This window comes from Ochotona princeps, chromosome 13, assembly GCF_030435755.1.
Source record: "Ochotona princeps isolate mOchPri1 chromosome 13, mOchPri1.hap1, whole genome shotgun sequence".
NCBI lineage: Eukaryota > Metazoa > Chordata > Mammalia > Lagomorpha > Ochotonidae > Ochotona > Ochotona princeps.
In genome coordinates, this window is record NC_080844.1 from 68,710,174 (window position 1) to 68,728,457 (window position 18,284).

An 18,284-nucleotide genomic window follows, 5' to 3' on the forward strand; every position below is an offset into this window, starting at 1 on the left:
GCGCTCGCTGTGATGCTGCTGCCGAGGAAGCCAAGGCAGAGAAAGGCAGTGAGCAGGTGTGAGGACGTGACTGAGCCTGGGTAACCAGACAGGCCGTGGGGAACAGGCGAGGTTGGGACTCAGCTGACCTGCAGTGACAGGAGAGTCAGGCCTCTGGGCCTCCGTGCCCCCCAGTTGATGGCAGACATGTCTGTGGGGACTTCAGGGAGAGCTTTTCCTCAAGGAGCCTGGCTCGGCTCCAGGGGGACCTGCAGGGGGCAGCAGTAGGGGAGGAAGCGGGGCCATCCAGGAGGGCCTACAGGAGGAGACGGGCAGTCAGGGAGCCCAGGGTGGGGCCCTGGGAAGGCTGACAGAGTAGCAGGTGGCCAGGGACCAGGGTGGGCACCAGGACGCATCAGCAGAGGGCGAAGCGACCTTGGCACAGCCCTGAGGGGTCAGAGGCAGCGGGGAGGGGCCGCTGGGGCAGGGTCTCCCACGCCCCATGAGGCCCTGCCCTGCTTTGTTCCCTGCTGAGGCCAGCAGGTGCCCGGTGTCCTTCCTGTGTGTGTCCTGCCACGCTGGCGGCTCCTTGGGGAGGGCAGAGGCAGGCATGGGGTGCTGCAGCCCCAGGAGGCGGCCGGGCCCACGCTAACACCGCCCTTGGCCCCGAAGCCCGTTGTCGTGGAGACCTTCTTTGGCTATGATGAAGAGGCGTCGCTGGAGTCGGATGGCTCCTCCATCTCTTACCACACAGACAGGACAGACCAGACCCCGTGCACCCCGGACGACGACCTGGAGGAGGTAGGTGGGGTCTCAGGCAGCACCCAGAGCCGCAGGGTACCGGGCCAGGTCAGGCTTCCAGGCGCCAGCTCTACTGGGCACGGGCCCTCCCTACCCCCAAGGGCTGCGGGGCCAGCAGGTACCCCTGCAGAGGTGGCAGCTGGGATGGCGGCAGGATCATGGCCCTGGCGGAGTCAGTCTTGGGACAGTTCACCCCCTGGGACACAGCACGGACCAAGGCCTCGTATGGGCCCCATCAGTGACAAAGGTCATAGAGCCAGGCAGCCCGAGCAGCAGGGGACTCGGGGGAGCCTGGCCTAGCTGTCCATTGCAGAGACTCAGGACTGTCCTCTGGCTCCCAGACACCTTCCGCCAGACTCCATGGGGTCCCTGACTGTCACCATTCTCTGGGGCCTCACTGGGGACAGCTGGGCCATGTTGGCTGCGGGCAGTGCTGACGTTGGCTTTCTCACTGATGCCGCCACAGGGCGTGGCCAAGGAGGAGACGGAGCTGCGCTTCCGGCAGCTGACCATGGAGTACCAGGCACTGCAGAGAGCGTATGCGTTGCTGCAGGAGCAGGTCGGCGGGACGCTGGATGCAGAACGAGAAGTTAAGGTCTAAGTGGCTTCAATTCTGTCCCCTTGCCACCTGCCTGTGGCCCCAGCTGGCATCTCCACTACCAGTAGGGCAGGGTTCTCCCCTCCCCTCTCGTTCCATCCCCTTCCCTCCTCTCCTCTGCTTTCCCCTCCCTTCTCTTCCCCTTCCCTCCACCCCCCTGCCCTCCCTTCCCCTTCTCTCCTCTGCCCTCCCCTCCTTTCCATAGCCACTGGGAAGCAGCCTCTGCTGGGCCTGCACTTGGTCTGCCCTGGCTGGGCACGCGCTTGTCCCTCTGAGGGCCTGTAGGGTCCAAAGGCAAGGCGGCTGGGGCGCTCAGCACTGGGACCGCACAAGCACTGCCTGCTTCGTCCCAGCTTCCCTAAAATGGTATCCAGAGGCCAGCACTGGGCTGCGGGCGCCCTCTGCTGGCCACTGGGGGCTGCAAAGCTTCAGGCTTTGGAGATGGCGCTGGGTGGTGAAGGGCGCTCTCTTCCCAGAGGAGGCTGGCGTGCAGCTGTGACTGGCGTGCTGTATAGGGACCTCTCTCTGTGGAGCTCAGGGGCTTTCCTGAGCAAGTAGCTCTGGGGTCTGGGACTTCTCTGGAACCCACTCCCCCAGTCACCCATGGGGCAGAAGGCTCCTGCTCTGAGGAACTGCAGTAGGGGCCAGGCCAGGCTGGCAGCAAGGGCAGTGTTGGCAGTGCACCCTCCCCAGGTCATCCATCCTAGCTGCCTGGTGTTGTGCCCACAGTTTCTGTGCTGCCTTTTGGATGTCACGGAGGTACCTGCCATGAAGTGCTTGCCAGTGCAGGCTGTTCCTGCTGTGCTGGCCAGCGGCTCTGGACAGTGTGGCCAAGACCCACCGGGGAGGTGGAGAGAGCTCAGAGACGAGACCTGTGCCTGAGTGCCCAGTGGTCCCGAGCAGCCAGGCTGGGCTGCAGAACGGGGCACTCACTGGCCAGGCCCTTGGGCAGCCAGCAGCGCTCACCGGCCAGGCCCCTGGGCACTGCAGCAACTGGAGGCATCTTCTCCCCGCCCAGTGCTGAGGGCGTCTGTGCAGGTGGTCTCAGGACTCAGGAAGCCTGACCCATTTTCCTAGGAGTAGGCAGTCTCTTCTTAGCCCAATCAGATGCAGGCCAGGGCCACTGAGGCGCTGTCCCTGCCGTGTGTACCGCCTGTCTGTCCGGTTGTCCTATCCATGGGTTACCCCAGCTGGGGGTGACAGCATCTTGTCTTCCTGCGTTGTTGTGTGCCATCTGTCCATCTGTCCGCCCACCTGTCCACCCAGCCAAGAGAGATGACACCCCTGTCCCCTTCCGTCTTGCAGACCCGTGAGCAGCTGCAGGCCGACATGCAGAGGGCACAGGCGCGGGTGGAGGACCTGGAGAAGGCACTGGCAGAGCAGGGGCAGGTAAAGTCCGCAGGTCCCGGGCCCCTGCAGGCAAGGGTGGACAGTGGCTGTGTGTGTTAGATCTGTGGCTTGTGTGAGTCCCACCAAATGAGGGTCCAAAGCTGAAGGCATCCGTGCCTGAGGAGTCCCACAGCAAGCCTGGAGTGAGGCAGGAAGCCCAGGATGGCAGGACGGGGCCTCTTGTGGCAGGGCCCAGCAGTCCTCTGAGTCCTCTCCTGGCTCCAAGTCAGGGCCGGGACGGTGACCCGGTGGCTCCTGCCCAGCCACAGAACTTCCTGCCCAGGTTTGGCTCCAGAAGCCCCTCCCCAGTGGAAGGGAGCATCCGAGATGCAGACCCTGCCCTCCCCATGCCCTAGAGCCTATGCTCCTCACATCCCTTACAGGTGTTGTCCCCAAGGTGACAGGCCCGAGTGAGCTGGGCTGCAGACATGTGCAGAGCGGGGCAAGTTGCAGCCGATCTGGGAGCAGGGACATGCTTCCCCAGGCCCAGCGACCTGTCTGGGTCCTCACGCGCAGGCCAGGGGACGAGCCCTGGGGTCAGTGCTGCCCCACCCATGACTGAGTACCTGACCCACACAGGGCTGTGCCTCCCCCGCATGCCCGGGCCCACGGACTCCCGGTGGGTCCTCAGATTCCTCAGCTCTGACACACTGGCCGGTCTCACAGGAGCTGGCCGCTTGTACTGCAGCAAGTGGCTAGGTGACTGGACGGGGGCGGAGTGGGACAAGTGGAGACCACTTCCTTCTCTTACAGAAGCAAGCCCTTCCTACTGGGCATAGGCTGTATGGGCAGCCTTGATACAGGGAGCCGAAACCCTGCCTGTGCCCTCCAGCTTCTTCCCAGTGGGGTTGCAGACCCCTAGTGGAGTGGGCAGGGAGCGCTGGCTGGGGATGCTGGCCAGGGACACTGGGCATCCTCGCAGCGGGGCTCAGGGTGCACTCAAGGAGGTGACACATGGCCCGCAACAGGAAGAGGCACACGGCTGCTTTCTGCCATGGTCTGCAGGTAAAGTGGGCAGAGCTGTACCTCAAGTGACCTCTTCCCACAGGGTCAGGGTCCCCTATGCCTGCGACGCCTGCACCTGGGTGTTGTCTGAGGAGGCAGTGTCCCCAAGGAGCGCTCTCGAGGCTGCACCACGCCATCTCCCTGCACCAAGGAAACGTTTTTTGCTGTCTGTGGGACCTACAGGTGTCCAGGGCTGGCCTCCAGCGCCAGGGACCTACACGTGTCCAGGGCTGGCCTCCAGCGCCAGGCGCCAAGGGTGCCAGTGGCTGTCTCCGGTGGCAGTGGCCTGACATTTCGTCCCCTCCTGAGTTTTAATTTCCTTCTGTAGGACATGAAGTGGATTGAAGAGAAGCAAGCACTGTATCGAAGGAATCAAGAGCTGGTGGAAAAGGTGCGGCTCAGCCGGGAGAAGGCACCCCAAGCAGCCCCCCTCTGGCAAGCAGGTGCCCAGTTCACACTGTGCTTGCAGGGCCTGCAGGCACCCAGGGTCTGGTGGACTGGTCCCTGCTGTCCCATCCCAAGAACGGGCATACCATCAAGGGACAGGAGTGTTCCTGGCCCCGCCGCCCCAGGGCCATCAACACCCAGGCTGCTGGCTGTGTCCTTCCCCATCCTGCAGAGGAGGGCGCCTGGTGAGGGCACAGGGCCCTGTGCCCCACGTCCAGCGGAGCCGTGTTGGAGCTGCATCCCCACACATTCGTTGTTGTGCTGTGCCCTGGGTCCCGTGGATGGGGTAGCATGAGGCCCTGGGCGGGCGTTGCCCTGGGAAGCTGCCAGAATCCCCTGCACATGGCCATAAAGGCCCGTGACCCTCAGGAGGGGCACCCTGAGGTGCTCAGAACAGGCCTCTCCTGCGTCCCTGACTTGTCACGAGCCCTGCTGGCATCAGGACAAGAGGCTCCAGGAGCACACACCCTGCCCCAGCATGGCTCGCCTGGCTGGAAGGGTGTCTGCTGGGTGATGGACCAAAAAAGAACCCGCAGCCAAGTGTTCTCCTTACTGGACTTCACGCCTGCCGGGGCCAAGCGGGTGGGTGGGGTCTGGCCTTCCAGGCCATGTCCTCCTCTTGATGGAGCCCACCATGCTGCCGGTGCTCGAGAGGCAGTTCACAGCACAGGGCATTAGCTGCAGGTGACTACTGAGGTCTGAGGGTCTTGGGCCTGGCCTGGAGCGAGCAGGAGCCCAGTGGGGTGGGGAGCATATGGCTCGGCGCTCACCCCGGCCCTGCAGCTGCCACGGGCTGCTGGGTCCCTGCTCACACTGCTGCATGATGCCCGTGCACACCAGTGTGCTCCTACACTCAGGCCTGGGCTCTGCTGGGCACAGGGTCGCGCTCGTGGCACTGCAGGCTGTGTGGTGCAGCACGCAGGGGCAGGCCCAGTGCCCACCCGAGCCAGCCCTCCGGGAGCCAGGGCCAGTGCTCCCACATGCAGTCCCCTGAGAGCTGGCTGGTCACCTCAGGTTGCTGGAGAAGCTGGGTGTCCGCAAGACACTGCTGGGGGCACCCTGTCTTCAGAAGGCGTGGTCTCCCTGTGTCAAGCAGTGATGCCACTGGTTCTCTTTGCTCTGATGGCCGAGCCTGGACAGTGGCCTCCAGGGAGCAGTGCCCCTCAGGTTCAGAGCTAGCCCGGCAATGACAGGGAGCCACAGGGGCCATCCTGCTGTGATGGCTGGGCCAGGCTCAAGATCAGTCCTCCACACCCAGGCCCATGCCTGGTCCCAGGTGACCATGGCAGCCTCACTGGGCCTGCCAACCACTACTGGAGTTCAGCTACACAACATGAGCACTGTGGGTGGAGCATTGGCCAGGTGCAGGCTGGGTGTAGCCGACAGCTATCCACCCCAGGGCACAGCAGTAGCTATCCGCAGGCCATGGGCTGACCTCATGTCCACCCAGGGCACAGCAGCTGTCCAGCGGGTAGGGGCTGACCTCACGTCCACCCAGGGCACCGGCAGCTGTCAAGCGGGTAGGGGCTGACCTCACGTCCACCCAGGGCACAGCAGCTGTCCAGCAGGTAGGGGCTGACCTCAGTCCCTGTAGGGAGAGCACAGCAAGCACTCTAAGCTGATTGTCATCTTTCTCGCAGATTAAACACATGGAAGTGGAGGAGGCTCGGCTAAAGCATGAGGTCCAGGACGCCAAAGACCAGAATGAGCTACTGGAGTTCAGGGTCCTGGAGCTGGAGGTAGAGGGGTGCAGGGGGCTCTGGGGCTCTGGGGCTGTGGGGGCTGGGGCCCCACATACCATGGCTGTGCCCACTAGGGGGCTGCTTTGAGTTCCTGGCCTGGCTCCCCCTGAGCCATGTGAACCTTAGAATGGGGCACCCAAAGTCCTGTCGCACATGACCAGACACAGCCCAGGCACCCAGGCGGGGCTGGCCAGTGAGAGTGGAGCAAGAGTAGCCGAGGCAGGTAGGAGCCCTGGGCGTGTGTCGTGGAAGAAGACAAGAGCAGAGCCGACTGCAGGGAGGCCTGAGTGACAGCCTGCCATGCTCTGTGGCCACTCCAAGACCGAGTCATCAGCCCAGAGCGAGTCTGGAGGCAGGGGAGCCCGGGGCCGAGGGGCAGTGTCCACCCAGAACCTTCCTGCCACACTAGCCCACGGCTTGCCCAGCCTCCTCTCAAAGGGGACTCCTTTGTTCAGCCATTTGCTTATTTGCAAGAGAAACCTCCCACCTGCTGGTTGACTCCACAAATGGCTGTCCTGTGACTGCATCCAGCCAAAGAGAACATGGTTGCTCCTTCTGGGTCTCCCTGAGGGATGACAGGGACCCAGCACCTGACTCCATCCGGGTCTCCCTGAGGGACGGCAGGGCTCAACCTGAGTTCTGGAGAATGTCCTCCGTGTCCTAGCCACCTGCACGCACACTGGGGCACACCACTGTGACAGTGCGGGCGCCATCAGCATCGGCCCAGTCCATGTGTTTCTGGTTGCGCTCTGTTGAGGGGAGGGCTGGGGGTAAGGATATCACGGTAATGGGAGGCCAGGCGTGGGCAGACGGCACTGCTCGCTTACCACTGTGAGGTGGGCTGGGCAGGGTTAAGCACCCGCAAGCCCAGGAGGAAGGACTGCACAGGTGTGACCTCTGCTGGCCAGCCACCCCAGCCCAGCCTCCATCCAGTGGAGTGCAGTTCACCCGGGGTCCTGAAGGAGCTGCCCTTCAAAGCCCTCGCAGGGGACGACCACCCCCATTGGCTTCCTGGGATCTGCATGTGGCCCTCCCTGTGCAAGGCCAGCAGCTGTGTCCCCTGGGTTGTTGGTCCACACCTGGGTGGGTCTGCTCAGCATCGCTCGACTGGGACGTAATGGAGCCAGAATCACACAGCCTGCCTGGGCCTGGGAGCACAAGGGGCATCTTCAGGGGCAGGGGTTTCTGCCACCACCTTCTAGGAGCCCTCGCCTGGTGCTCCTGGGCCTGGTACAGCTCCCCAGGGAGGGTGGGGGATGGGATGGGAAGGGAGCCATTGCCCGCTGCACAACCTTCTGCTCGGTCTCAGGAGCGGGAAAGGAAGTCTCCCGCCATCACCCTCCACCACACGCCCTTTGTGGACGGGAAGAGCCCACTACAGGTGTACTGTGAAGCCGAAGGTGTGACGGTAAGCCCCGCCCCCGCCCCGCCCCTGCCCCGCCCCCGCCGGCCGAGGCTTACACCTGCTGTCTCCCGCCTCCCAGGACATAGTAGTCCCGGAGCTGATGAAGAAGCTGGACATTCTGGGGGATAACGCCGTAAGTGTATGTCGCTCTCCTGACTCGTGCATGCCCCTCGTGCCACCTCCGCCCGAGCCCCCCGAGTCCAGCACCTCCCGTGGCCCAGCCTTTGCTGGCAGCAGGTCCCACACTAGGGAGGAGCCATCAGGGCCTTTGCAGAGCCCACCTGGGGTGTCGGCCTGTGCTTGCACTCTGGACCCCTTCAGTCCTTGGCTGTCTGTGGGGCTTCCCCAGTGTCCCCAGCCTCCGAGGGGCTCCCACATCCTTGGCTTTGGAGAGGAGCTGACCCCCTACATGAGCCCTAAACCTCTCTGGAGGCAGAGCTCCAGTTTCTGTGGCAAAGTCCTCGGGGGACAGTTACCAAGGGAATAGGATAATGGCCCCTCTGCCCCAAGATACATTCCTTCTGTCGCTCTGTCTGCCCATCATCTCCCCTCCACCCTCCCTCCACCTTCCCTTCCTCCACCCACTCTTCCATGCCCTCTGTCTTGCACCCTCTGTAGTCCAGCCAGCCAGCCAAGATGCTTCCCTGGGGAGTCAGGGCCATCCAGGTCTTCTGAGTGAGCCTGTCCTGACTTGGAAGTTCTAGGGTGGTTGGGGCCTTCTTTGCCAGCAGCGGCCCCAGGCAGACCCCTGCCTGCTCCTGCCTCTGCTCTGGGCTGTCCCAAGGGCCAATGCCAACAGGCCAGGGGCTTAGCCTGTCAGGTGCCTGCATCCTCCAGGGATGCTCCGTTGGCTCCTGAAGCAGACACAGGGGCCACAAGGATACCAGTGGGCGGGCCCCTGGCTTCAAGCCTGGAACACCGCCTTTGCCTATGACCCCGCCCCCACCCCTGCATGGCTATATATACAGAAGACTGGCTTTGCGTAGATGGGAGCAGGTGGGAGAAGCACCTGCCTGCTCATGCACAGGCCCAGCTGTTCACAGGCTGCCCTGGTGCAAGGAACACAACAGCCGGAGGTCCAGGGGCGAGGGAAGACGCTGCCATCCAAGGGCCCCTGTACACAGCCCTTCCCTCTCCCCGTCTTACTTCCCTGCACCCGTCATTCAGCTGCCCTGCCCGTTCAGCAGCCTCTGCCCTTACTGTGTTCCTCTTCCATTGCAGAATCTGACCAACGAGGAGCAGGTGGTTGTCATTCAAGCTAGGACAGTCCTGACCTTGGCTGAAAAGGTAAAGTGACCGTAGGCCCCCAGGAGCGGGCTGTGTGCTCAGTTCAGAGAGGACCCCTTCCCTGGGAGGGGCGGTGGCAGTGGGGCCCACGTCCCCAGTGCCACAGGTGACCTGGCACAGGAGCATCATCGGCATGTACTGTGTGTCCATTCCAAGAGTCAGCCAGACCTGCCCAGACTGCAACTCCGCCTCAGTTTCCTCACAAGGAGTGAGAGTTCGGAAAGCCTTTAACATTCACTGCTTGACTCACCAACTCCCTCCTAGGGGCCCCGCCTCCTGGGTGGGCAGTGCCCCAGCCACGAGGGGAACAGGGACCTCTTCTGCCCCTCCTGGCCAGACTCTGCTCATGGAAACATGGGCGGTGGCCAGGGTGAGCTCACCATGCCAGCCCCACCCTGACCCTGGCAGTGCCCTGCCCAGCTCCTCCCCAAAGCTGTGCCCAGGAAACAGGAGGGCCCTGGGGGGCACCTGGTGGCACCAGCCTTCTATGTTGCCCAGTGGCTCCAGCAGATCGAGGAGACGGAGATGGCACTGCAGCGGAAGATGGTGGACCTGGAGCAGGAGAAGGTGGGTGGCATCTCCCCAGGCCCTGTGGTGTGCGCGGCACTGCTGGCTCAGATGCCAGAGGCCGACGCACATCGTCCTCTCATATCCAGGAGCTGTTTAGCAAACAGAAGGGTTACCTGGATGAGGAGCTGGACTACAGGAAGCAGTCATTGGACCAAGCCCACAAGGTAGGGGAGAGACCGCGGGGCCCTGAGTGGCAGGCTGGGGCAAAGGCAGGCGAAACTGTCAGGGCCCAGCAGAATGTCCAAGGTGTCTGCGTGGATTGAGTCTCAGAGCTCAGCCTGGGGACACCCTCTGCTTTCTGCCCATGAGACCCCTCAACCCACAGGGTGGGTCCTGGGAGTGTGTGCTTGCCCCTTCAGTAAATGTTGCAATTTAAGGTGTGTGCACAGACATGCAGAGGGAGATGTTAGAAATCACATTTGTGAATTAACCGGAGGCGGCGGGAGCAGACGGAGTGCCGCAAGTGTTACCTGAGCCCTACACTCCCGCCCCGCCCTGCCTGGCTTTGTGGCAGTGAGCCACACCTGTTTGTCAGCATCACCTTGCCGGATGCATGCCTTGCTCTCCTCCCAAGGCCGGGTCTTGAAGGGCAGCTTAAGACAAGTGACCAGTGGCCCAGGTGGAAGCAGGTGCAGCTGCAGCCCAGTGCTCTCATGGCGTAGATGCTGACCCACACTCCCGGGCTTGTAGGAGGGCAAACGTGCCCCTGTACAAAATGTGTCCTGGCTGGCCGCCTGGGAGTCTGGTGGGTCGCTGCTCCTGCCGCCCTGGAGCTTAGGAGACAGCCAGGCTCTGCCTCCTGGGACAGGGCACCCCCTGCTATGCCTGGGTGAGAGCAAGGGGCATTGCCCATGTGACACAGGACCTGACAGTGACCACGTGACCCTCGGCAGGATGCTGCGACCTTGTGTGTGCTGGACACACTCCTCCTGAGGCCCTGCCTTGCTAGCTTGGACTGTCAGCAGACCCTGGCTCCCAGAGTGGTCTCGTCCCCTTCGTGACCTGGAAGGACCAGGACTGCTCTGCAACAGGAGCAGCCACAGCATTGAACGGGCAGATGCCCCTGTACAGATGCCATGTGGGCATGGCATGTGCTGCTCCTGAGGGTGGAGCTGCCTGGGGCCCTCATGCCAGCATCTGTACCATAGCTGCCCGTGGGAGCGGAGGCCGTGGGGGCGGAGGCCGTGGGGGCGGGGGCCGTGGGAGCGGAGGCTGTGGGGGCTGAGGCCGTGGGAGCGGAGGCTGTAGTCCTCTCTGCCGTGTCTTCTACAGCTTGAATGCCATGGCATATCCATTTCTAGCTTACAGACCAGGTTGAAGACAGGTTCTGCTGTTGGGAGCTGGTGGGTGTCCCTGAGTCCCCACCCCCGTCTGCTTCAATCCCCTTGGACTGGCCAACCAGACACATGCATCCCCTGCAGGAAACTCTCCCAAACAGGAGTGCTCAGGCCTTTTGGTGGACAAATGTCACCACCAGGACAGTCAAGGGAGCACCCAGCCCAATCAGGGCCCTGGCTCTCCCACTGATCTGCCTGACCTGAGCTACTCAACACAGGATGGCTGAGCTGCAAAGGCCCGTTGTTAGGACCTGCTCCAGGCTGGGGGCTCTCACAGTGAAGGCAGTGGTCACAAGGAGGGAAGAGTGATGATGGTGGTGATGGTGATGATAATGATAAAGACTGGTGATGATGTGGTGATATGGTAATGATGGTAGTGGTGATGGTGATGGTGGTGGTGATGATGATGAGGGTAATGATGATGGTGGTGGTGATGATGGTGATGGTGGTGGTGATGATGGTGATGTGATGATGGTGATGGTGATGATGGTGATGGTGGTGATGGTGATGATGGTGGTGGTGGTGGTAGTAATGATGGTGATGGTGGTGATGGTGATGGTGGTGGTGATGATGGTGATGGTGGTGATGGTGATGATGGTGGTGATGATGGTGATGGTGGTGATGGTGATGATGGTGGTGGTGGTGGTGATGATGGTGATGTGATGATGGTGATGGTGGTGGTGATGGTGGTGATGGTGGTGATGGTGATGATGGTGGTGGTGGTGATGGTGATGGTGGTGGTGATGGTGATGATGGTGATGGTGGTGATGGTGACGATGGTGGTGGTGGTGGTAGTAATGATGGTGATGGTGGTGATGGTGATGGTGGTGGTGATGGTGGTGGTGATGATGATGATGGTGGTGGTGGTGATGATGGTGATGTGATGAAGATTACAGTGGTGGTGACCTTGACAGTGTTGTAATGGGAATCTGAGCATGGTAGTCCTTGCTATGTGGTAGACCCTGGTCTGAGCAGCCAGGCAGAGGACTCCGATCCATCAAGCCTACAGTCCCTGAGAGCAAAAGCAGGAATCTGTCTGCCTACAGCACACATTGGTGTCTCTCCGTCACACAGAGGTGCCAGTCCCTCAGGTGGAGGAGCAGGGCACAACTACAAGACATCGTGGGTCAGCGTGGAAGCCAGTGTGACCAGGAGGGGCTTTGTAGGCTAATGGGCTGAGCCCAGCTCGGTCTGGGTGCAGCGGGCAGTGGCGCTGGGCTGGCCTTCAGCGATCCTCCGGTTTTGTCATCACAGTCACTATGGTCGTGTGGACGTGACTTTCTTTACTGCTGTCCTCACCACTGTCTCTGGGTGCCCTCAACCCTGGGGCAGTGTTGAGACCAGAGGCCCCCACACCGCCCTGGCCACTGCTGTGTAGGACACGGTCTGTGCACCCAGCTCTTCCTCTGGTGGGAAGCCGTCCCTAACCCCAAGCTGGAAACCTGGCCACAGCACATGTGGGACAGCCTCTCCTCTGACTAGGCAGGCAGGGAACATGCTCACGAGGTGCCTGGCAAGCAGCAGTCGCACAGAAGGGTGGCGGGGAGGGGAGGAATTCCAAAGCCAGCCGGGAGAGAGGGGAGGGAAAAGGAAGAGGTAAGCCTGTCCTTTCTTACTCTTCACTCCTGAATGGAAACAGTGCACACAGAACTCTGATTCACAGCACAGAAAATTGGACAAAGGAGCAGTTCACTTCAGGCCCAGCCCCAAGGAAGCCTGGGGTTCTGGCCGCTCTCCCCTGGCCTCCCTCAGGTAAGTGTGTGCTTTCAACGTTCGGCAGGATTGGGCCATTTTATGCTTACGCTTCCCGTTCTCTAAAAGCTCTTGTCATAATTCATGATGCAGATGCAAGGGACGCACAGGCCCTGCCAGGCCCTTGGAGAGCACCGGGTGTCATCCAGGGCTGCGGGGCTGCACCACTGTGCGTGCTTGGGGCCTCCACAGCCGTGTCTGCCCACAGTGCTGCCCACTGGCCTCTCCACCTGCCAGACAGTGGGGAGGATACGCCACCACCAAGTGGGCAAAACTTGATGGGACGTGTGTGCCTCCCTTGTCCCAGACAGTGGCCCCTAGGCTATGTCCAATCACTGGTCATTCACTGGGGCTGCGGCAGACTGTTCAATTCTGACGTCCTGTGTGCAAATGAGTGTGTCTGCAGGGAGGTCATGGGCTTGCTCAAAAGGTGGGCATGCACAGGGTGGCACCTCGCATGCTCTGTGCCCCTGCTGGTAGGGAAGGTGAAAGGTCACCCAGAGGGGATCCCCCAGGAAGGTGTGAGGGGGTGCATCTGGATGGGCCTTCATGTCACCTGTGTCCAGCTTGGCCTGCTCTTGTTCTGTGTGTGCCCATGGCCACTCAGGGCGCTCCATCCGTTCAGGTACATGGTCCACCGTATATACCCAGGGCTTTGGTTTGACTGCCGGTGGGGGCGCTGAGGAGAATGCTGGAATGCTTGCAGCATTGAGGGCTTGTAGGCGTTAGGATTTGTAATTTCAGAATTCTCCCTGCCTAGTCTAGTTCCAGTCTTGCTGGCATCCTGGGCGAGGGGGTAGAGGGAGTATGGAGAGGAACTGACACCGTGTCCTGGGTTCCCACCTCTTCTGCTTTGAGGGACGCGGTCATCTCCAGAAACAGCACAACCAAGTGGCCCAGAGGGCAGACTGGTTGTCCTATGAGTGGCAGGGTGAAACATGGGCTCAGAACCAAGTGGGAAAAGAGGCCCTGGCTGTACCCCACTGCCCACTGCCTATGTGTTCCTGTAGATGCCAAGCACATGGGCCTAAGCATGGCTGGCAATCTGGGGCCCCTGTTGCTTCTAGAAGCACCCACGAGAACCACCTCAGCTTTCCCAGTGGACACATATGTCACCTGTATAGTGGCATGCACTCCAGTGGGTCAGGACCTCAGCTGCCCAGCACAAAGGCCACTGGGAAACAACACAGCAACTCACGAGACAGAAGTGCAGTGTGGTCTCTCACAGGGTCCCCTTGCTGTGCAGTGCTGTGAGGGTCACGTCCTATGTGACTGTGTAGGGTCTGCCTAGGTGGTGTTTTGTGTCTATGTGTGAATATAAGAGCTGTGGAGGAGTGAGTGAGTGTGGAGGAGTGAATGACTGTGAGAGGTGAGTGGGGATGGAGGGGTGAGTGAGTGTGAGGGTGAGTGAGGATGGAGGGGTGAGTGTGAGGGTGAGTGAGGATGGAGGGGTGAGTGTGGAGGGGTGAGTGTGAGGGGTGAGTGGGGATGGAGGGGTGAGTGTGGAGGGGTGAGTGTGAGGGGTGAGTGGGGATGGAGGGGTGAGTGTGGAGGGGTGAGTGTGAGGGTGAGTGAGGATGGAGGGGTGAGTGTGAGGGTGAGTGAGGATGGAGGGGTGAGTGTGGAGGGGTGAGTGGGGATGGAGGGGTGAGTGAGTGTGAGGGTGAGTGAGGATGGAGGGGTGAGTGTGAGGGTGAGTGAGGATGGAGGGGTGAGTGTGAGGGTGCTGCAGACGTCCCTCTACAGAGCAGGTGCTGACATGCTTGCCTGCTGGCACCATTGTCATGCTGAGTCACAGCTGGCCGTCTGGGCACAGCAGAGCCTCTTCAGCACTCAGGGTTGCTTTACTGCCAGTGACAGCTGGTGCCCGCACGTGGGAGGGTTGTGACAGCTGGGGACAGTTTGTTGCACGCCTATTAGGAACAATAAGATGGAAATGTGGCCAAAGGGGCTTTTATTTTGTTTTGTTTCCATTTGGTACCATTTCTGCCTGCATAAGGGGGTCTCCAATCTGCCTTGGCTGGGAGAAAAGACCCCCACCCCCGCCCCCCGAGGCAGAGAACTGACTTCTCTCCCAAGTGACAGGTCCCAAAGACGCTGTCTGTCCTCCAGACCCGACGGGTACATGGCTGCAGTTACAAAAGCCCGTGCTTTGGCTGCCGCCCACCCACAGTGCTTCTCCCCAGAAGAGCGAAGGGGTGCCTGCTGCCCCACCCCAGCCAGTCCTGGCCTGGGCCTTGCCTGTCCGCCCAGTCTTCCGCTGTCCTGCAGGCTCTGTATCCAGCAGGAGCCCTGACCTGGTGGGCTTCCGGGAGGACTTTTCTGTGGGTGGGAGAGTCTGTGGGCTCCAGGGGTTCCACCAGAGATCAGAGGAGCCCCGGGGCTTGGTTGTGGCCTGCCCTTGCTGCCCGGGCCCGGCCCTGGCACCTGCCTGCGGGAGCACCGCCCCGTGGAGGAGGGAGTCCTAGCATGCCTCTGCTCGGCCCCCAGCACATCCTGGAGCTGGAAGCCATGCTGTATGACGCCCTGCAGCAGGAGGCAGGAGCCAAGGTGGCCACGCTGCTGACCGAGGAGGAGTGCGAGAAGCTCAAGGTGGCCGTGGAGCAGTGGAAGCGCCAGGTCATGAGTGAGCTGCGTGAGCGGGACGCGCAGATCCTGCGGGAGCGCATGGAGCTGCTACAGCTGGCACAGCAGGTGTGGGGCATGGGGGTACCCTGTGAGGGCCAGGCCAAGTGTCCATGGGAGAGCCATCCGGGGCCACCCCAAGGGCACTGACAGGCGTGACAGCCCTGGCCTTCTCTGGGCCTCAGGAGTACTCGGGGACCTCCACCTGGGCCAGTCCCAGTGCAGTGGGGTGAAGCCAGCCCTGCCTCATGCTTGCTCGTCTGGCTGGCCTGGGAGTGGCCTCCCTTGCTCTTCCTGCAGGTCTGGAAAGAGCCTCATGGATGCATTCCAAGAAATTCCTTTTGCACAAGGCTCCCCACGCAGGCTCAGCTGGGCTGAGACATGGCGTACCTGTTGACAGGGTCTGGCAAGGCCAGGCTCCAGTAGCCCCTTTCTGTGTCAGTCTCCTGGGCAGTAAGGGTAAGGATGGTCACTGGTGGCTCTGCTCCCTTTGGAAGCACTGTGCTTAGGCTTGGGTGTGACCCAGGGGACTTTGCCTTGGCAGTGGCTTTTGGGAGCCCCTGGCTGTCCCATGTACGCATCCTGTCCAGGAGCTGCTGGAGGCTCTGAGGGACTCGTTGTAGTCAGGAAAAATGTGAAGTTTTTTTCCACCTGGTTCCTCAGATCTTCTGAACACATCACACGTTTTCCTCCTTTTAACATTGCAGAGAGTCAAAGAGTTAGAAGAAAGAATAGAAACTCAGAAGAGGCAGATAAAAGAGCTGGAAGAAAAGGTAAATTCCTGTGAGCTGGCAAGGCGCTCGCAGAGATGGAATAACTCGCTTGGCACGTGGCTGAGCAGGAGTGGGTGTAGGTGTGGCCACAGCAAGGACCCAGGACCAGGGGTCCAAGGGCACAGCCCCTCCCCGCTGCCCTGCTCCTGCTGCGTGGTTGGCATCTCACACTGCCTCAGCGACTAGGCCGTGCACCACAGCTACTGGGCCAGCTCCCTGAGGCAGCTTGGCTGGGGCCCTGGGAGCTGGCCTCAGTGCTTCCCCTGTGAAACAGGTGCACAGCGGAGCCTAGAACGCCATGGCTTGGGCCCCGCTGGCCTGGGAGGACTGTCCAGCCCCCTGGGAGGACTGTCCAAGTCCACACTCCCCAGGCCAGGAGCCAGAGAGGACCCCGAGTCCTGTGGGGTCCAACCCACTTCAGGGCCATCTGCTTCATGGGTTGGACCTAGCTCAATGATATCTGGGGCCACTGGCCCTTAGGATTGTCCTGGGACCACAGGATCAACTCAGGCAGCTAGGGGGCAGCCCCCACGGGCCCCAAAGGAGCTGGAGGGGTCTGGCTCCCTGGGGAGTCCAATGTGGCACCTATCTATGATCTTGTCCTAGAGAGGACAGCCCTTCTCGTGCAGCTGGTCATTCCCCCTTCCCATGCCACGCCACCCTGCCCATCCCTCCTTGGCTGCAGCCAAAGCCACCCCGTGAGCTCTGCTATGTGGAGCTAGGTCTGCCTGCATCCCACCTCCTGCCTGTCTCTTGTCATCTCCACTCAGCACTCCAAGGAGCTACCCCAAGTTTTGTCGTATTCTCACAACCAGCGGGTCCTGGGGCTGTCGGGATGCTAATCCTGCCCACAGACCCGGCCACGCCCCTCACCTGCCCTGTCTGTCAGCACACAGGATTTCTTGCCAGAAAGACGACAAACTCTTTTTTCTCTCTCTTTCCTTCCGTTCTTCCTCCCTCCCCACCCTTTCAGTTTCTATTTTTGTTCTTATTTTTCTCCCTAGCTTTCATTCTCTGGTCCTAGCTCGTCCTGGTGCCCCAAGGCGGTGAGTAGTTCACGGGCCGAGTCTCAGAGGGACCCTCCCCAACGAGGCCTGCCCCCCACAAGCCTCCCAGAGGCACCCCAGGGTTGCAGGGAAGCCAGGCCTGCTAGGAGGGCCTGGCCCAGTTAGTCCCCGCCATGAGAGCTGCGCTGGGCCAGGCTGGAATCAAGGCTTCCCCGGGCCAGCAGCCGTGCTGCACAAGCTATGTCATGGGTTTCCTCCGGTCGGGAGCACACGGGATGGGCGTGGCACTTCGAGGTCTCAGCTCTCACGGGCAGCAGTCCTGGCAGGCTCATTCCACACTGCTCCTGTCCCAGCCCCGCCAGCTGCAGCCTCCTAACCTCCGTCCTCCTGGTCTCTCTCCCCGCAGCCTGCAGAAGAGCCAGCCGCCCTGTCCACAGTGGCACCAGAGAGCAGAGGCCACTGGCTGTGGAGCACAACCTTGCCTCTAGACCCTGTCGTCCCGAGAGGATTTGATCTCTGTGGATCTGCGTCACAGTGGTCACAGTACCTGGAGCAGTGCCGAGGGCTGTCCCCTTGGAATGAGCTGGAACCAGGACTCATTGGGTGCACCGGAGCTTTCCTGGGAGAGGCTGGGCTTCTGCTACTGGGCTCCAGGGTGCCCCTCTGGGCAGACAGCCCCCCTCCTGCACTTGGGGGAGTGGCTCTCCCTGCCTGAGCCCTGGCTGGCCCTGCCCTCTTGGTACACGCAGTAACTGCCACCTGTGTCGGAGACGGCATGGGCTCCCCCTTGGTGGCAAGATGAAGGCTGTACCCTCAGAGGCAACCCTGCTCAGGGGACCCCTGAGACCTCCCTGTGACCCTGTGGTTACATGATGACTCTGTGACACACCTGCTGGGGTCCCAGGCACCGAGTGACAGGTGGGCTGCACACCCCTCCTGTCCCATCGTGTCATCATCACCACGGTCAGGCTAGAGCCATGCCCACACTGCTTTCCTCACCTCCTCCCACCGTGGACGCTGGCCTGGAGCAGGGTGGGCCTGCAGCAGGAAGCAGCAGGGAGCATGGCCATAGGTTGAGACAGGCTGGCCCCGCCCCCCAACCCCAAAGAAGTCTGCCTTCAGCGGACACAGGGCAGCCCCGGAAACCATGCAGGCCCTGGAGGCCCTTGGCAGGCAACAGCCAGCAGGTAGCCAGTGGCCCATCCTGAGAGGAGCAGCACCCAGCCGAGAGGACTGCACCCCTGCAGCTCTGCAGCCATACGAAGGAGCCCAGTCGACGCAGCTCTGGGTAAGGGGACGCCACCGTCCACCCTCCTTTCTTGGTGACCCCAGGGTGGTATGCCACCCAGGCCTGCTGCTTCTGTTGTGTCAGATGCCGCCCCTTTGGACACGTGCACAGGAGCTGTGGCTGCCTGATCAGGGCAGGTGGAGGGAAGCTGCCCGTGGCTGTGGCAGCACACCCATGGCACCACCTGCCGACCCATGCTGGGCCTCAGCTCAGACTCTGGGTGTCCAGTGCCCCATGAATGTCCCTGGGATCACTCACCTGAGCTTCAAGGGCTAGCCT

At 61.5% G+C, this 18,284-nt stretch overlaps 1 protein-coding gene across 1 annotated transcript in view; it reads left to right on the plus strand.

Annotated features, from left to right (window-relative positions):
• JAKMIP3 (Janus kinase and microtubule interacting protein 3) overlaps positions 1 to 17,732 on the plus strand; it is a 56,218-nt gene extending 38,486 nt beyond the window's left edge. The window contains exons 10-23 of the mRNA XM_058671615.1: positions 652 to 780; positions 1,247 to 1,375; positions 2,684 to 2,767; positions 4,101 to 4,163; positions 5,860 to 5,958; positions 7,271 to 7,369; positions 7,446 to 7,499; positions 8,588 to 8,653; positions 9,152 to 9,220; positions 9,310 to 9,387; positions 14,803 to 15,006; positions 15,645 to 15,710; positions 16,715 to 16,756; positions 17,124 to 17,732. Of these exons, the coding sequence (XP_058527598.1) occupies positions 652 to 780; positions 1,247 to 1,375; positions 2,684 to 2,767; positions 4,101 to 4,163; positions 5,860 to 5,958; positions 7,271 to 7,369; positions 7,446 to 7,499; positions 8,588 to 8,653; positions 9,152 to 9,220; positions 9,310 to 9,387; positions 14,803 to 15,006; positions 15,645 to 15,710; positions 16,715 to 16,756; positions 17,124 to 17,432 (1,491 nt within the window). The 3' untranslated portion in view covers positions 17,433 to 17,732. The remainder of the gene's footprint in view (positions 1 to 651; positions 781 to 1,246; positions 1,376 to 2,683; positions 2,768 to 4,100; positions 4,164 to 5,859; positions 5,959 to 7,270; positions 7,370 to 7,445; positions 7,500 to 8,587; positions 8,654 to 9,151; positions 9,221 to 9,309; positions 9,388 to 14,802; positions 15,007 to 15,644; positions 15,711 to 16,714; positions 16,757 to 17,123) is intronic.
• Positions 17,733 to 18,284: the final 552 nt, after the last annotated feature.